This window comes from Callithrix jacchus, chromosome 12, assembly GCF_049354715.1.
Source record: "Callithrix jacchus isolate 240 chromosome 12, calJac240_pri, whole genome shotgun sequence".
Classification (NCBI taxonomy): Eukaryota; Metazoa; Chordata; class Mammalia; order Primates; family Cebidae; genus Callithrix; species Callithrix jacchus.
In genome coordinates this window covers 30,052,708-30,070,919 of record NC_133513.1, presented here as the reverse complement: position 1 = coordinate 30,070,919, position 18,212 = coordinate 30,052,708, and the positions used below count along the sequence as shown (strand labels likewise).

Here is an 18,212-nt window from a genome sequence, read left to right as displayed (position 1 = left end):
AGGCACGGACCACCATGCCCAGGCAATTTTTTGTATTTTTAGTAGAGACGGGGTTTCACCATGTTGACCAGGATGGTCTCGATCTCTTGACCTCGTGATCCACCTGCCTCGGCCTCCCAAATTGCTGGGATTACAGGGGTGAGCCACCACGCCTGGCTTCTTTTCAATCTGTTTGATTTTCATATTTTGGAGTTGACTTTTTTCAGCTTCTAAACATGTTTGTAGGCCCTCAGAAGATGGGAGGCCCTGGGCACAGTGCCTAGGGTGCTTAATTGATAATGTGGTCTGTACCCATGTATACAAAACCAGGGCAAATGAGGGTGGGGCTTAACTGCTTGGACCCACCCCATCTGCCATGACAGCTCCAGAGGCACCTCCATCTCTACCCAGGTGCTGTGGACCTAACCCCAAGAGGGCATGTGTCTCCCCCAAGCTCACATGGCAAGCTAGCGGGAGGGCTGCACCTGCACCATCGTCTCTTGACCTGAGTCCGTCGTGACGCTTTCCACTCTACCACCTGCACACATAAACCATTTCTCCCCACTGCCGCTATCAAGTGCTTAGTGCTATGACAGCGCGCAGCAGTTTACAGGTGCTGCCCACTCAATGCTCAATGCTTATAACAGGTCTGAAGCATATACAGCTGGGTTATTTGTCTTGTTTTATTTTTTAGAGACAAGGTCCCATGGCTGGGCACGGTGGCTCATGCCTGTAATCCCAGAATTTAGGGAGGTCAAGGCAGGTGGTTCACGAGGTAGGGAGATTGAGACCATCCTGGCCAACATTGTGAAACCCTGTCTCTACTAAAAATACAAAAATTGGCCAGGTGTGGTGGTGCGTGCCTGTAGTCCCAGCTACCCAGGAGGCTGAGGCAGGAGAATCTCTTGAACCCGGGAGGCAGAGGTTGCAGTGAGCTGAGACCGTGCCACTGTACTCCAGCCTGGGCAACAGAGCAAGACTTCGTCTCAAAAAAAAAAAAAGAAAAAAAGATGGTCCCACTACATTGTTCAAGCTGGGTTCAAGCAATCACAGCCTCCCAAAGTGCTGAGATTACAGGGTGGAAGGTTCAGGCATGAGCGACATTGCCTGCCTTGGGTGTTCTGGTTTTGCATTTGCATCCATTTTAATGTATATTTTGATAGATATGGACAGCTGTAATCCATGTAAACAAAAGGTTTTTGGGAATCATATATATAAAGAGAGACAGGGTCTTGCTTTGTCACCCAGGCTGGAGTGCAGTGGTGATATCTTGGCTCACTGCAACCTCCATCTCTTGGGTTCAAGCCATTCTCCTGCCTCAGTCTCCTGGGTATCTGGGATTACAGGCACATGCCACCACGACCAGCTAGTTTTCGTATGTTTAGTAGAGACAGGGTTTCACCATGTTGGTCAGGCTGGTCTTGAACTCCTGACCTCAAATGAACCCAGAACGGGGCCTGATATAAAGCACTCAAGAAACACTGGGTGAGTGACTAGAGGCTGACTTATGTGTCTGATACTTTTATGTACTTAAAAACTTTTTTTCTTTCTTTTCTTGCATTGGAATAAAATTTTTATTTTATTTATTTTTTGAGATTGTGTCTCACTCTGTCACCCAGTCTGGATTGCACTGGTACAATCTCAGCTCACTGCAACCTCTGCTCCTCCCCCTCACCCCCCACCCTGCCGCAGGTTCAAGTGATTCTCCTGCCTCAGCCTCCTGAGTAGCTGGGATTACAAGTGCCTGCCATCATGCCAGGCAAATTTTTGTATTTTTAGTAGAGATGGGATTTCATCATGTTGACCAGGCTGGTCTCGATCTCCTGACCTCAGGTGATCCACCCACCTCGGTCTCCCAAAGTGCTACGGGCATGAGCCACCATGCCCGGCCTACTTCCTTCTCTTTTGAATTATTCCACAATGTCAGGCACAAGTCAGTATCTGAGGGTCATCATTGCCAAAAAAAGAAAAAAAAGGTAGGGAGGTGAAAGGAAGAAGAGCTATTTTGGTCCCACTTAGTGAAAAAGTTGAGGAAAAAAATGTTCTTTCGTCTTTTTTTTTTCTTTTTTTAAGACAGTCTTGCTCTTGTCACCCACGCTGGAGAGCAATGGCACGATCTTGGCTCCAGCGTGGGTGACAAGAGCAACCTCCACCTCCTCGGTTCAAGCGATTCTCCTGCCTCAGCCTCTCGAATAGCTGGGACTACAGCTGCCGATCACCACACCCAGCTAATTGTTAAAATATTTTTAGTAGAGATGGGGTTTCACCATGTTGTCCAGGCTGGTCTCGAACTCCTGACCTCAGGTGATCCACCCACCTAGGCCTCCCAAAATGCTGAGATTACACAGGCGCGAGCCACCGTGCCTGGGTTTTTTTTAAAATTTGGAGGCAGTGTCTTGCTTTGTGGCCCAGGCTGGAGTGAAGTGATGTGACCATAGCTCACTGCAGCCTTGACCGCTTGGGCTCACATCATCCTTTTGTCTCAGCCTCCTGAGTAGCTGGGACTACCGATATGTTCAATCAGCCTTGACTAAGTTTTATATTTTAATTTTTTGTAGAGACAGAGTTTTGCTATGTTGCCCAGGTTGGTCTCAAACTGGTGGCCTGTTTCCCAAAGTGCTGGGAATACTGGTGTAAGCCACAGGGCCCAGCCAGAAACGGTCACTTAATTGAGCAGGGCTGCAATATTGCACCAGCACAAAAACATCACAAATTTGGGCAGAATTTATTTATTGGATAAATACATGTAGGCACTGTGCTTGGCACTGGGGCTCCAAGTGAGCAAACATGGTCCCCACCTTGAGCTCAGTCTTTCTGTGGAGGTCACTGCACAGGTGTGATGGGTCCTGGGAGAGGGCGTGGAGCCAGCGCAGGGGCAGATCCTGGGAAGACAGAGCCTCCAAGGATAGGGAGGCCATGGGCCCATCTCCACCTTTTTTTATATTCTTGATACGAAGTCTCGTTCTGTCACCCAGGCTGGAGTGCAATGGTGCAATATTGGCTTACTGCAACCACTGCCTCCCAGGTTCAAGCGATTCTCCCACCTCAGCCTTCTAAGTAGCTGGGACTACAGGTGCATACCACCATGCCCGGCTTTTATTTTTAGACCGATTCTCACTCTGTCACCCAGGATAGAGTGCAGTGATGCAATCTCGGCTCACTGCTACCTCCACCTCCTGGGTTCCAGCGACTCTTGTGCCTCAGCCTCCTGAGTAGCTGGGACTACAGGTGAGCGCCACCACACCTAATTTTTGTACTTTTAGTAGAGATGGGGTTTCACCATGTTGGCCAGACTGGTCTTGAACACGTGATCTTGTGATCTTGTGATCTTCCCGCCTTGGCCTCCCAAAGTACTGGGATTACAGGCATGAGCCACTGCACCCAGCTTATTTTTGTATTTTTAGTAGAGATGGGGTTTCGCCATGTTGGCCAGGCTGGTCTTAAACTTACTCCTGACCTCAGGTGATTCACCTGCCTTGGCCTCCCAAGGTGCTGGGATCACAGGTGTGAGCCACCGCGCCCAGCCCATCCCCTTTTTCTATATCTTCCCACAGGCTCCATCATTAATTCAGTGAAATTGTGTCAAGCACCTACTAGATGTCCCATGCCCTGACATCAGCAGGCGTCCCAAGGTGAACAAGATGAGTATGGCCTCTGCCCTCACAGAGTTCACTGAGAGATAGCTGCTAAGTAGGTACATCATTAAACAGGGAAAAAACAGGACATGTGCTTTGAGGGGTTAAGTGCAGGCTGGTGGAAGTGGAAAGACATGGGGACCCAACCGAGTCTGAGGTGTAAGCTGGGATCTGCCGGCCAAAGAAGGAGGGTGGCAGGGTGGAAGTTTCGGGCAGAGGGAGCTGTCAGGGTGAACGCAGGTAGACAGGAAGGAACCTGGCCTGGGAGAAAGGCTGGTATCACTGGAGCTTCGACAGAGAGGCGGCACAGCTCTAGAAGAGGCTGGGGAAGGCCGCAGGGTTCTCATTTTGCAAGGTGCTGGAAGACATGTCAAGGAATTTGGTCTTTGGCCAAGAGCAAGGCATGTGCCACAGTCATGTAATGACATGGGTCATATTTGCTCTCTGCCAGCAGAAGAGACTGGACTCCAGTGCAGGGGAGCATGCAAGGACAGTTTCTCGGGGTGGAGGCATCTGTGGACCTCCCAGGGCAGGTGTGAGGGTCAGAAACGTCCCTAGGTCCTGAGACTACAGTTTCTCCACATTTAGACCAGACATTCTCTTACAGGGAGAGAAACCAAGAGAGGCTGGTGGAAGCCAGGACCATCTGGTCATGACGTCCTCACTTCTGCAGCCCTCCTGGCCAGTCCCTCAGCAGGTCCACCCTATGAGCCTGCAAAGGAGGCAAGCAGGCATGAGCGCCATGTTCAAGATAGGGAAACTGAGGCCCAGTGAGGGGCAGTGACTCCCCCGAGGGCACACAGCAGAATGTAGGCAGAGGCAGAGTGGCCCTGGGCGTCCTGAGTCCAGTCTTGGACCCTCTGCGCATCCCAGGCCTGGACTCAGTCCTTGCCACTGCCACTCTCTGTGTCCTCTTCGTGGAGGTTCTTCAGGCAGCCTGGATCCCTGGCCTCTTCCTCAGATGCCAGCTGCCTGGAGTCTTCCGGAGGGATTCTATTCAGGACACCTCCGTCAGCCTCCATCATCTCCTTCAGGTTCCGTTTGAAGAAGCCAACCTGTTATGAAGGCAAAATTTGAGTGAGCAAGGAGTTCACTCAGCATTTTAGCCCCAGGAAAATGTAAGAACACTGTGTGTGTGTGTGTGTGTGTGTGTGTGTGTGTTCTTTTTATGAGACAGAGTCTCGCTTTGTCACCCAGGCTGGAGTGCAGTGGCATGATCTCGGGTCACTGCAACCTCTGCCTCCCAGGCTCAAGCAATTCTCCTGCCTCAGCCTCCCAAGTAGCTGGGACTACAGGTGTCTGCTACCACACTCAGCTAATTTTGGTATTTTTAGTACAGACAGGGTTTCACCATGTTGGCCAGACTTGTCTTGAACTCCTGACCTCAAGTGATCTGCCTGCCTTCCCCTCCCAAAGTGCTGGGATTACAGGCGTGGGTCCCTGAGCCCAGTCGAGAATACTTTTTATGTTAATCAGTCAAGAGTTCTGCAGGCACATGGTGTTTGCTCCGGGGATGGGGTAGGGGAGCATCTACTACTACGCTTGGTTCTTGTCTTTTTTTTTTTTTTGAGACGGAGTTTCGCTCTTGTTACCCAGGCTGGAGTGCAATGGCGCTATCTCGGCTCACTGCAACCTCCGCCTCCTGGGTTCAAGCAGTTCTCCTGCCTCAGCCTCCTGAGTAGCTGGGACTACAGGCGCGCACCACCATGCCCAGCTAATTTTTGTATTTTTAGTAGAGACGGGGTTTCACCATGTTGACCAGAATGGTCTCGATCTCTTGACCTTGTGATCCACCCACCTCAGCCTCCCAAAGTGCTGGGATTATAGGCATGAGCCACCGTGCCCGGCCAGTTCTTGTCTCTCTATATATTTTCATTTTTTATTATTGTTATTATTATTTTGAGACAGAGTCTTGCTCTGTGGCCCAGGCTGGAGTGCAGTGGCGTCATCTTGGCTCACTGCAACCTCTGCCTCCTGGGTTCAAGCGATTCTCCTGCCTCAGACTCCCAAGCAGCTGGGACTTATAGACATTTGCCACCACGTCCAGCTAATTTTTATATTTTTAGTAGAGATGGGGTTTCACCATATGGCCAGGCTGGTCTTGAACTCTCGACCTTGTGATCTACCTGCCTTGGCCTCTCAAAGTGCTGGGATTACAGGCGTGAGCCACCATGCTCGGCCTTATTATTATTTTTTAAGATAGGGTCTCACTATGTTACCCAGGCTGGTCTTAAACTTAAAGGCTCAAGCATCCTCCTACCTCAGCCTCCTGAGTAGCAGGGATTACAGCATTACCACTATACCTGGTTTGGTGACATATTAATATATGTTTTAAATTTATTTATTTATTTTTAAGAGACAGGGTCTCACTACGTTGCCCAGGCTGGAGTGCAGTGGCTATTCACAGGTGCGATCCCACTACTGATCAGCATGGTAGTTTTGACCTGCTCTGTTTCCGACCTGAGCTGATTCACCCCTCCTTAGGCAACCTGGTGGTCCCTTGCTCCCAGGTCACCATGTTGATGCTGAACTTAGTGTGGACACCCAATCAGCATAGCGCACTGCAGCCCAGAACTCCTGGGCTCAAGTGATCCACCCACTTCAGCCTCCCGAGTAGCTGGGACTACAGGCATGTGCCACCATGCCCGACTTAAATTTACTTTTAAAGATGAGGTCTATCTCTGTTGTTCCAGCTGAAGTGCAGTGGTGCAATCATAGCTCACTGCAGCCTTGAACTCCTGGGCTCACTTGATCCTCCCCACTTCTTTCTTCTAAGTATCGTGAACTACAGGCATGCATCACCATGCCCAGGTAATGCATTTATTTTTGTAGAGATGGTTCTTCTTATGTTGCCCAAGCTAGTCTTGAACTCCTGGCCTCAAGCCATCCTACCACCTTGGCCTCCCAAAGTGCTGCGACTATAGATGTGAGCCACCTCATGCCCACATTTACACATGAATGTTAACAATAAGATTAGCACGTGGAGGAACAGAAACAAAACATTGTTAATGACAACCCCCTGGGAGTGCAAGAGAGAGAAACTTTGCTTTGCTATGCTATCCTTTCTGTTACATTTGAGTTTTTCTAGATGGGTATCTGCCCTCCAATACTCTTCATCTGTAATTTTTTTTTGCTTTTTTTTATTTGAGATGGAGTCTCACTCTATTGCCTGGACTGAAGTGCAGTGGCACGATCTCAGCTCACAGCAACCTCTGTCTCTAGGGTTCAAGCAATTCTCCTGCCTCGGCTTCCCAAGTAGCTGGGATTCTAGGTGCCTGCCAGCATTCCCAGCTAATTTTTGTATTTTTTTTTTTGAGACAGTCTTGCTCCGTCGCCAGGTGCCAGGCTGGAGTGCAGTGTGTGATCTCGGCTCACTGCAACCTCCGCCGCCCGGGTTCAAGCAGTTCTCCTGCCTCAGCCTCCTGAGTAGCTGGGCCTACAGGCGTGCACCATTACCCCCAGCTAATTTTTGTATTTTTAGTAGAGATGGGGTTTCACCATGTTGGCCAGGGTGATCTTGAGCTGCTGAACTCAAGTGATCCACCTGCCTCAGCCTCCCAAAGTGCTGGGATTACGTGTGTGAGCCACGGTACCCGGCCTTCATCTGTAACTTCTACTCAGACTTCAAATCCCACCTCAAATGCCACCTCTCCTGGGAGGCCTGCTGGGCACCCCCAGCCTAAGTCAGGCATCTGGGCTCTAGGTCCCAGGGCACACTGGCCCTTTGCAGGCCTCATTCTGCTTGCTGCTGCCTGTGTCCCCCCTTAGACTGTGAGCACCACAATGGCAGGGAGCATGTTTGTGGCATGCATCTCTGTGTCCCAGTGCCTGGGACAGTGCCCAGCAGCCAGGAGGACCTCCATATGCGGGGTACTTCCTTTTCCTCTCCCAGGACGACTTGTCCTGGCTCTGCCAGGGATGGTCTAAATGATGGTAGAAAAGTCTTTCTTGCTTTTTTTGTGTGTGTGAGATGGGGTCTTGCTCTGTCACCCAGGTTGGAGCACAGTGGCAACATCGTGGCTCACTGCAGCCTGGACCTGCAGAGCTCAAGGGATCCTCCCACCTCAGCCTCCCAAGTAGCTGGGATTACAGGTAAGTAGCATCACATTCCGCTAATTTAAAAAATTTGTTATAGAGGCAGATGCTTGCCATGTTGCCCAGGCTGGTCTTGAACTCCTAGGCTCAGTGATCTGCCTGCCTCGGTCTCCAAAGTGCTGGGACTACAGGTATGAGCCATGGCACCTGGCCCTCACTTGTTCTTTGGACCTCAGTAGCTTCCTCTGTCGAAGGAGGGAGTAGGCTGAGGCCTCCCTGGCTCTAATGCTCCTTGGCTTGGTATTCTCCTCCCTGGCTCCCACCAGGTCCCCTTTCCCCACCTGGCTGTCTCAGCAATGCCTGTGACCCCGGAGGTGCCCACCTTGTACAGCACTATGAAAATCAGCAGCAGCAGCAGCAGCCCCCCGATGCCACTCAGCACGTAGAGATAGAGCATCTGCTTCTCGTACACGACCTCAACCTTCATGATGACCTGGGGGCAGGGGGAGGGAAATGCTGGAAGATGCCCTTCCCACCCCTCGAAGTCCCGGTGAACCTGGTCCCATTCCCTGTCCCCTCATATCGGACTGCATCACCCACCTGGAGTCCCCAGCTGCAGACCCTCTCCCCTCAAAGTGTCACCTGTTTCAGTCACTGCTGTGACTTGGCCAACACACACCTTAGGCAGCCCTTCAGTGGCTTCCCTGGAATCGCATGTGGCTCAGCATTCAAAGCTGTCCAGAATCCGGCTTCTGCTTACCTGTTAGATGCGTCTTCCCTCCTCCCCTCTGCCTGCCAGCCGTATTGACCTTCAGGCTGCCCTGCCCACGCTCACCACGGAGGCCTCTGCACTTGCTGCTGCCTCTGCTTAGAGTGCCCTCTCTACACCGTCTGACCCTTGACTTGGTAGTTTCTTTGCTAAGTTGCCTTCAGATCAATTCTTTTTTTTTTGAGATAGGGTCTCGCCCTTTTGCCCAGGCTGGAGTACAGTGGGATAATCATAGCTCACTGCAGTCTCGAACTCCTAGGCTCAAACAGTCCTCCCATCTCAGCCTTCTGAGGTGCTATGAGTACGGGTGTGAACCACCATGTCTGCCTCTGATTTTTTTTTTTTTCTTAGATGGAATCTCACTCTGTCACCCAGGCTGGAGTGCAATGGCCGGATCTCGGCTCACTGCAGCCTCTGCCTCCTAGGTTCCAGTGATTCTCTTGCCTCAGCCTCCCGAGTAGCTGGGATTAGAGGCACCCGTCATCATGCCCAGCTAATTTTTGTATTTTTGTAGAGATGGGGTTTCACCATGTTGGCCAAGCTGGTCTTGAACTCCTGACTTCACATGATCTGCCTGCCTTAGCCTCCCAAAGTGCTGGGATTATAGGCATGAGCCACCATGCCCGGCCTCAATTGATCTTTACTCCACATGTAAGTCTACCATATCTCAGACAGGCAACTTTGGGGTCGCGTGCCCATCAAGGGAAGAGGAAGCTTCCCCCAGGCTGATGGCTCTGGCAGCGGGCAAGTTCTGACTCGAACAGAGCCCAGGAGGCTCTCCCACATCTGGATCTGCCCCGGGGCTCCTGGGCTCCCTCTGTTGCCTGTTCCTGGGGCTTCCGAGGAGGTGGAGATACCTGGGCCAGGGAGGCGTTGCTGCCATACAGGTGGAAGTGCCTGCTGAGGTTGAAGGAGATGGAGAGGGAGCTGCAGAGGCTGAACGTCGAGGAGACCTGTGGGAGTCGGGAAAGGCATCAGAACCCAGAAGAACGAGGACAGAACCTGCTGGCTTCTGCCCCCACCACAACACAATGGGGAGGAGCAGAGAAGGGGTCCCCGGGGGGTGCACCCAGCTCTACTCAACTCTGTTGTGGCATTCTTTTCTTTTTTCTTTTAATTTTAACCCTTTATAAACCCAGGCATTCTTTTCTTTTTTTGAGATGGCGTCTGGCTCTGTCACCCAGGCTGGAGTGCAATGGTGTGATCTTGGCTCACGGCAACCTCTGCCTCTTGAATTCAAGAGATTATTATGCCCCAGCCTCCAAGGTAGCTGGGATTACAGCTGCCCACCACCACGTCCAGCTAAACTTTTGTATTTTTAGTAGAGATGGGGTTTCACCATGCTGGCCAGGCTGGTCTCGAACTCCTGACCTCAAGTAATCCACACACCTCGGCCTCCTGAAGTGCTGGGATTACAGGCATGAGGCCTGCCCCAGCTTCTACTGTGGCACTCTAATATGTCACTCCTGTTGTTGGAAGGAAAGCTTTTCTATAAAAAACACATAGGAACTATCAATAGGCCCATGGAAATAGCATTGCAAATTTCATACAAATCATAGTTCTCTTTCACCTGTGACTGTGTAAATGGGAGATTTTTCATCAAGATGGAAAAGAAAAATGGAGGCAGACTGTCTGGTGGGAGCCCACCCCCGACGGCCCTAGGCACTGGGGCCTCCACGGCTGCTCTGTGTCTGTTAGGAGCAGGGGCTACCTCGATCTCTCCCACCAGCTCCAGGGTCCCAATCACTTGGACGAGGATCTCCTGCTTGAAGGCAACAGGGCAGCGGAACAGGGCTCCAGGGAGACAAGGCTGAAGAGGAGGAAAGCGGGGTCAGGGCAGCCTCATTCCAACCCGAGTGCTGCCCGGCCCCACAGTCTCTCAGCTCCCATGCCCATACCTCAGTTGCATGGGGCAGCCTCTCCAGCTCCTCATAGTGGCAGGGCGCAGGAGGTTCCTAGGAATGAGAGGTAGGTCTTCAGTTAGCAGCTCCCGAGCCCAGCTAAGACCTGGCATCCCAGCTTTCTCCTGCCCTGGCCCTGGGTGAGTTCAGACATCTCTGAGCCTGGCAGGACCCAGATTCATGCATCCTCACTCCCCGCACACCCAGCCTTGCCACCTTCATTTTTTTGTTGTTGTTGTTAGAGACAGAGTCATGTTCTGTTGCCGAGACTGGAGTGCAGTGGCGTGATCATAGCTCATTGCAGCCTCAAACTCCTGGGCTCAAGTGATCCTCCCACCCCAGTCTCCCTAGTAGCTGGGATCACAGGCATGTGCCACCATGCATGCTTGGCTAATTTTAAAATTTGTTCATAGAGACTGGGGTATTGTTATGCTGCCCAGGCTGGTTTCAAAATCCTGGCGTCAATCAGTTCTCCCACTTTGGCCTCCCAAAGTGCTGGGATTTGGGAGATGTGAGCCACCACCTCTGGCCAAGCTCTCCCTCTGTCCCCTGGCATGTACTCACGCCCCCTAGACCTGGGGAGGGCAGCCCCTCCCTTTCTAGGCAGCACTCACCATCTGCACGCTCCACTGGTGTGTGATGGGCCCCTCGCTGGGAGGCTGTGGCACCCCAATCACGGCCTCCAGGGTGGGAAGGTTGTGGTCATGGATGGAAGGCTGGATCCTCACCTGGCACAGAGGATAAAGGATGCAGAGCCCTAAATGCCAGCCACCTCAGTTGCCACCCAGACCCCATGTGCCCTTGCACGCCTCTTCCAGTCCTCATCGGCTGAGTCCCCAGGACCCTTGTTAGTTAGGCAGTGTGCAGTGACCGGGTGCGGCCAGCTTCCGTCCTCAGGGCCTTGCAGTGTGGCTTCCATGCTTTTCCAGCTTTCTCCACCCCACACGCCCTCGCACACCCTGTAAGATCCTGCTCAATATTATATCCAAAGGCTTTGCTGACTTTCCAAGGACAGGGCAACTCCCCCTCCTGGGCTCCCACAGTGCACTCTACGTCCCCAGCAGGATGGTGAGGGATCCGCTTGGGTGTCTGCATCTCCCCTAGACCAGGAGCTCCCTGAGGACAGGAACCATTCTTACTCAACCTCCAATCTCCCACTGCCTGATGCCGTGCCTAGTGTGGTGGCTCACACCTGTAATTGCAGCACTTTGGGAGGCCTAGGTGGGAGGAGAACTTGAGGTCAGGAGTTCGAGACCAGCCTGGCCAACATGGTGACATCCTGACTCTAAGAAAAATACAAAAATTAGCCGGGTGTGGTGTTGTATGCCTATAATCCTGGCTACTCTGGAGGCTGAGGTGGGAGAATCACTGAGGCAGGAGGAGAAGGTTACAGTGAGCCGAGATCACACCACTACCCTGCAGCTGGGGCGAGACTTCGTATAAATTTTTTTTTTTTTCTGAGCACCTTTTATTAGAAAAAGGGCTATCTGTGCTAAGGCTGGGAGATCCAGATATGTATAAGAAAGTGACACAGGAGTGGCACTAACAATGTCTCAGGAAGCAGATAAATGTGTATCAAATTAGAAGGATTCTATCATTTATTCATTCAACAAACATTCATGGACATATGAAATACCAGTTAAATTAAAAAGGCCAAATACCAGGGGCAGTATTTGAATTTGACTGTGAAAGATGGACAGGATTTTTTTGTTTGTTTTTTTGAGACAGAGTGTCACTGTCACCCAGGCTGGAGTGCAGTGGCGGGATTGCAGCTCACTGCAACCTCCGCCTCCCAGGTTCAAGCAATTCTCCTGCCTCAGCCTCCCCAGTAGCTGGGATTACAGGCATGCACCACCACACCTAGCTAATTTTTGTATTCTTAGTAGAGTTGGGGTTTCACCATGTTGGCCAGGCTAGTTTTGAGCTCCTGAACTCAGGTGATCCGCCTGCCTGGGCCTCCCAAAGTGCTGGGATTACAGGTGTGAGTCACCCTGCCTAGCCAGATGGATAGGATGTTAACAGATGAAGATGGGAGAGGGCATCCAGGAAGATACATGCAGGGAGCCAGGACAGCACCAGGTGAGAGGGATGTGGCTAGAAGGAGAACAGGAGCTAAGGCTGGAAAGGAAGCCCAGGATCAGACTATGGGGCCCGGAAGGCTTGAGAATGAGGAGTTGGGGCAGTATCAAGGAGGCAGTGGGAAGTCACAGAAGGTGGCAGAGGAAGAGAGTGGCTCCAGGGAGATCTATCCCCTGCAGGCATGGGCTGGAAAGAGGCTGGGAGAGGCGGGTCATGGCCCATGTTGGGAATGTGTCTCAATACTCCAGTTGCAAGAAGACGAGGAACTGGGTCTGGGCAGTAGCAGAAAAGGGATGCAGAGAACCAGACTCTGGGAGGCAGTGGGACAAGGCAGAAGGAAGGAGAAATTAATGCAGACTCGTAAGTTTTGCCTGAGGAAGAGATGGTGCCTTTCAAAAGATTCCACACAAGCCAGAGGAGATGCTGGCTTAGGAGAAGACAGCAAATTTGGTTTACAATGTGTTGAGACCAGGCTGGGTGCAGTGGCTCACGCTTGTAATCCCAGCACTTTGGGCAGCCAAGGTGGGTGGATCAGTTGAGGTCAGGAGTTCAAGACCAGCCTGGCCAACATGGTGAACCCTGTCTCTACTAAAAATACAAAAATTAGTCAGGCGTGGTGGTGGGTGCCTGTAATCCCAGCTACTTGGGAGGCTGAGGCAGGAGAATTTCTCAAACCCAGGAGGGAGAGGTTGCAGTGAGCCGAGAGCACGCTACTGCACTCCAGCCTGGGTGACAGAGCCAGACTCCATCTCAAAAAAAAAAAAAAAAACTAAAGAAAGAAAAAAGAATATAATTAGACCAAAGCTTCAAGAGGAGCAACTGTACTCCTAGTTATACTCTGACCTACCATGCTAAGCTACGCTACACCCCTACATACTACAATGCACTATGCTATACTAGACTACAGGAAAATGCTTTTTTTTTTTTTTTTTTTTTGAGACAGGGTCTTTCTCTTTGTCACCCATGCTGGAGTACAGTGGCAGATCACAGCTCACTGCAGCCTCAAACTCCTGGGCTTCAGCCATCCTTCCACCTCAGCCTTCTGAGTAGCTGGGACTGCAAGTGACTACCACTGTGCCCAGCTAATTTTTAAATTTTTTTTTTTTTTTTTTAGAAAGAGGGTCTCACTATGTTATCCAGTCTGGTCTTGAACTCCTGAGCTCAAGTGATTCTCCTGCCTCAACCTCCCAAAGTGCTGGGATGATAGTTGTAACAGTTTTGTTTTTTAAAAACAGAGACAGTCTTGCTGTCACCCAGGTTGGAGGCAGTGGTGCCATCACAGCTCACTATAGCCTGGAACTCCTGGGCTCAAGTGATCCTCCCACGTCAGCCTTCTGAGTAAAGGGGACTACAGGTGCAGGTCACCATACCCAGCTAAGGTTTCGTATTTTTTATTTGTTTGTAGATACCAGGTCTTGGTATGTTGCCTAGGCTGGTCTTCAACTCCTGGCCTCAAGTCATCCTCCCTCCTCAGCCTCCTGAAGTGCTGAGATGACATGCATGGGCCACTGCTGAAAATGCTCTTGGCTTGGTCAGTGCCTGCTCCTCCCTCAGAGGTTCCCCGTAGGGAAGCCTCAGCCTCAAGGGGCAGCCTTCCTCCTCTAAGTCCCCCATCCCCTGTATTAAAGATCACAGTGACAGCACATTTCATGAGCAATGGCAGATCATTAACTCAGAGATTAAAATCATGGACTTCGATATTCAAGTTCACGCAGGAGGCTGACTTCTTCCACCGTGAGCTGTGTGGCCTGTCTGTGCTGCAGGTTTCTCCGTCCATAAGAATAACAGTACGAGGTCAGGATTGGTGGCTCACGCCTGTATTCCCAGCACTTTGGGAGGTGGAAACAGGTGGATCACCTGAGGTCAGGAGTTCGAGACTAGCCTGGCTAACATGGTGAAATCCTATCTCTACTAAAAATACAAAAATTAGCCAGGTGTGGTGGCAGGCGCCTGTAATCCCAGCTACTCAGCAGGCTGAGGCAGGAGAATCGCTTGAACTCAGGAGGTGGAGTTTTCAGTGTCACTGTGCTCCATCCTAGGCAACAAGAGTGAAAGTCCACATCCAAAAAAAAAAATAATAATAACAGTACCTATCTTATAGGATCTCACACACAGTTGGGTGTGAGAATTATAGGGCATTGCATGTATAAAGTGCCAGGCCAGCCCGGGCAATGTGGCAAAACCCTGTGAATACAAAAAAGTACAAAAATTAGCAGGGCATGGTGATGCATGCCTGTAGTCCCAGCTCCGTGGGGGGCTGAGGTGGCAGGATTGCTTGAGCCCAGGGGGTTGAGGCTGCAGTGAGCCATGTTCATGCCACTGTATTCCAGCCTGAGTAACAAAATGAGACCCTGTCTCAAAAAAAGAAAAAGATGGTAAAAATAAAAATAAAGCATCAGGCACAAAACCTTGGTTTGAAGGCTGGGCAGGGTGCCAGCACCTAGATAAATACCTAATTTAGTTTAGTGGCTCATACCTGTAGTCCCAGCACTTTGGGAGGCCAAGGTGGGTGGATCACTTGAAGTCAGGAGTTTGAGACCAGCCTGGCCAACATAGTGAAACTCTGCCTCTACTAAAAATATAAAAATTAGCTGGGCGTGGTGGCAGATGCCTGTAATCTCAGCTACTTGGGAGGCCGAGGCAGGAAAATTGCTTGAACTTGGGAGGCAGAGGTTACAGTGAGCTGAGATCACGCCACTGCACTCAAGCCTGCGTAACAGAACAAAGAACAGTAGCTCATTCAGTGTCTGAATGAAAAAGTAGTAGGTTCTTGGCTGGGCGTGGTGGCTCAAGCCTGTAATCCCAGCACTTTGGGAGGCCGAGGCGGGCGGATCACGAGGTCAAGAGATCGAGACCATACTGGTCAACATAGTGAAACCCCGTCTCTACTAAAAATACAAAAAATTAGCTGGGCATGGTGGCGCGTGCCTGTAATCCCAGCTACTCAGGAGGCTGAGGCAGGAGAATTGCCTGAACCCAGGAGGCGGAGGTTGCAGTGAGCCAAGATCGCACCATTGCACTCCAGCCTGGGTAACAAGAGAGAAACTCCATCTACAAAAAAAAAAAAAGAAAAAGTAGGTTCTCTCTCAGAGACCTCTTTGCTCTCAAGTCCTGTGACTCTCAAAATAATTTATCCAGTGGCCGAAAGGAGTTAGCATATGTGGCTGCTGGAAGCCTGGAGGCCGTGAAGCTCTGGAGAAAGAGTTATTGAACAGGTGGACGGCTATGATGAGGACTGTGTCTACTTGGTACCTGCACCCTCAGTCCCCAGGATAAGGAATGAATGTGTGACCTATAAGGACCTCCACGTTGGGGTTCATACCTGGTAGATGTGCTTGACTTGGTGGATCTTGGAACCTTTGGGGGTGAAACTGACATAGAGTGTGGAGTTTTCCTGGCTGTGGAGAGAGAAGGGTAGCGATGGGGGAGCGAAGTGACAGCAACCCTGGCTCCAGGAAGCCTCTGGGCGGCCAGCCACTGCACTGGGAACCACACAGACACCATCTCATTCAACCCCTACCACAACCCACACTTTCTCTTCAGAAACTAAGGCTCCTGGACAGGCCAGCCTCATTCCAAAGCCCCACAGTGGAGAGACAGGACAGGAACCCAGGGAGGCATGTCCAGTGGAGGCTATGTCCCTCCTCACTGCATGTCACCTTGCAAGTGACTCCACTGTCCTCTGGAGTCCCTGCTCATCTCCTAGATAATTGTATCAGCTGCTGATGCCCCTCCCACCCATCCTTCCAATACACATCACTCTCTGGTCCTGCCATTCACCTGCTCAGCATCTGCCAGTGGACACCTACTGTGAGGGAGGGTCAGGTTTAAAGCCCCCCATGTCCAGGTTGTCTCCCCACTGCTCCCCTGAACACCTGTCCTTGGCTAATCCTGCCCTCTCCCTGCCCCCAGGTCTGCCCCACTGCTTCCTCCCTCCTTGCCTTCGTCTGGGCTATGGTCTCTGATGAGGACACCTAGCTTCCTTTTTAGCTCTTGCCCTAATGGCCTCATCCTCCAGACCCCAGTCTAAGCCACACTTTCTCCACAAACACTTCCATTTCTCCCCCAACGCACAGTCATCTCTCCTGGCTCTAATTTCATGTCAATATCATAGTGTGTGGCATTGATTTTCAAAATCACTGGAGGCCGGGCATGGAGGCTCACACCTGTAATCCCAGCACTTTGGGAGGCCTCAGCAGGCAGATCAGGAGTTTGAGACCAGCCTGGCCAATATGGTAAAACCCCGTCTCTACTAAAAATAAAAAAATTAGTCAGGCATTGTGGTGGCAGCCACCTGTAATCCCAGCTACTTGGCGGCCTGAGGCAGGAGAAACTCTTGAACCCAAGAGGCAGAGGGGTTGCAGTGAGCTGAGATTGTGCAACTCTACTCCAGCCTGGGCAACAGAGTGAGACTCTGTCTCTTCAAAAATAAAAAATTTAAAAAAGCACTGAAGATCTGGGCTCACACACTGTCTCCGTCCTTCTTGGTCCTTCTGTCACTGAGCCAACTGGAAAAAGTCACTAGACTTTTCGAGTCCCCCCCGCTCCTTTTTTTTTCAGACAGGGTCTTCCTCTGTCACCCAGGCGAAAGTGCGATCTCAGCTCACTACAACCTCCTCCTCCCAGGTTCAAGGGATTCTCCCGCCTCAGCCTCCAGAGTAGCTGGGATTACAGGTGCCCACTACCACAATGCCCGGCTGTTTTTTGTATTTTAGTAGAGATGGAGTTTCACCATGTTGGCCAGGCTGGTCTTGAACTCCTGACCTCAAGTGATCCACCCGCCTCAGCCTCCCAAAGGGATGGGATTACAGGTGTGAACCCCCGCACCTGGCTAAGTTTCCTTCTCTACAAGCAAGAAAACCCGTAACAGGTTTTTTTGAAATAGCAAAAAAGTGATATAATGTCCTCCATTTTTGTTGAAGAGGCCTTTACCCATCCTGCCCCTAGGCTAGGATAATTTTAGAGCACTGAGATAACATGCAAAAACAGCAATCAGGTAGTTTTTAAAACTAAACCTGGCATTAAAGGGGACGTATATGAACAACTATGTTTTGTTAAAGGTTTATAGGAGCACTGTGATCTGACCAAGGACCAAGACATTCCCAACCGCCATGTATCCCCTTTGGTGTCCAGATGTTTGTGCTCCTAAGTTACTTCTTGATCTCAACCCCTTTCTCTTTCCCCTACCCTTAACATTAAAGATGGTACTGTAGAACACTAGTTCACTATCTTCTCAGTTGCCTGGCTCTCCAGATAAACCCGCCTTTCTTCCCACCAACTCTTGTCCCTTGAATCTGGCTTTCAAGTAATAAGCAGTCAGACCAAGGTTCAGTGACACACCCAACCAGGGATCCCCATGGGTCCTTTCTGCAGAGTCACTGACTGTATGTGCATGAGTTTGGTCTCTCGGACCTCACTGTAAGTTCCCTGAGGGCAAGGGGTATTGTGATAACTTTTCTCCTATCTCCCCTGGCACTACTGGCCTCCAGGAGGGGAGAGAATCTAGGGTGACTGAAACAGCCAGGAGCTTGGCTGAGGCTTTGGGGCTGAGACCCTGGCTTTAATACCAGAAGTTGGACCTTGAGTGAGTATTGGCCTTCTCTGAGTCTCAGCTTGTTCATTGGTAAAATGGAAAGAAGCATAGCTGCCTCACAGAGGTGCTGAGGGTTCCAGGGAATGGCAGCAACCTCGCAGTGGAGCCGGCCCTGAGTCTGATATACTTTCAGTGTTCACTGAGTTTTTTCTTCCATCAGTAAATGCTGATCCTTCCTCCAGCTCTTCCAGGGCCCCCACGTTTTGGAATGTTGAAAACTG

General features: G+C 51.0%; 1 protein-coding gene across 3 annotated transcripts in view; it reads right to left on the bottom strand.

The window, feature by feature from the left end:
* Nucleotides 1-2,692: 2,692 nt before the first annotated feature.
* The window catches only part of ITGAL (integrin subunit alpha L), a 53,655-nt gene continuing 38,135 nt past the window's right edge, over nt 2,693-18,212 (bottom strand). For all 3 annotated transcript variants that reach the window (XM_035267407.3, XM_054242764.2, XM_054242765.2), the window contains 7 exons: nt 15,721-15,796; nt 10,934-11,047; nt 10,317-10,373; nt 10,130-10,228; nt 9,276-9,371; nt 8,032-8,142; nt 2,693-4,669 (listed from right to left, as the gene is read on the bottom strand). In XM_035267407.3, the coding sequence (XP_035123298.1) occupies nt 4,496-4,669; nt 8,032-8,142; nt 9,276-9,371; nt 10,130-10,228; nt 10,317-10,373; nt 10,934-11,047; nt 15,721-15,796 (727 nt within the window). In that variant the 3' untranslated portion in view covers nt 2,693-4,495. The remainder of the gene's footprint in view (nt 4,670-8,031; nt 8,143-9,275; nt 9,372-10,129; nt 10,229-10,316; nt 10,374-10,933; nt 11,048-15,720; nt 15,797-18,212) is intronic.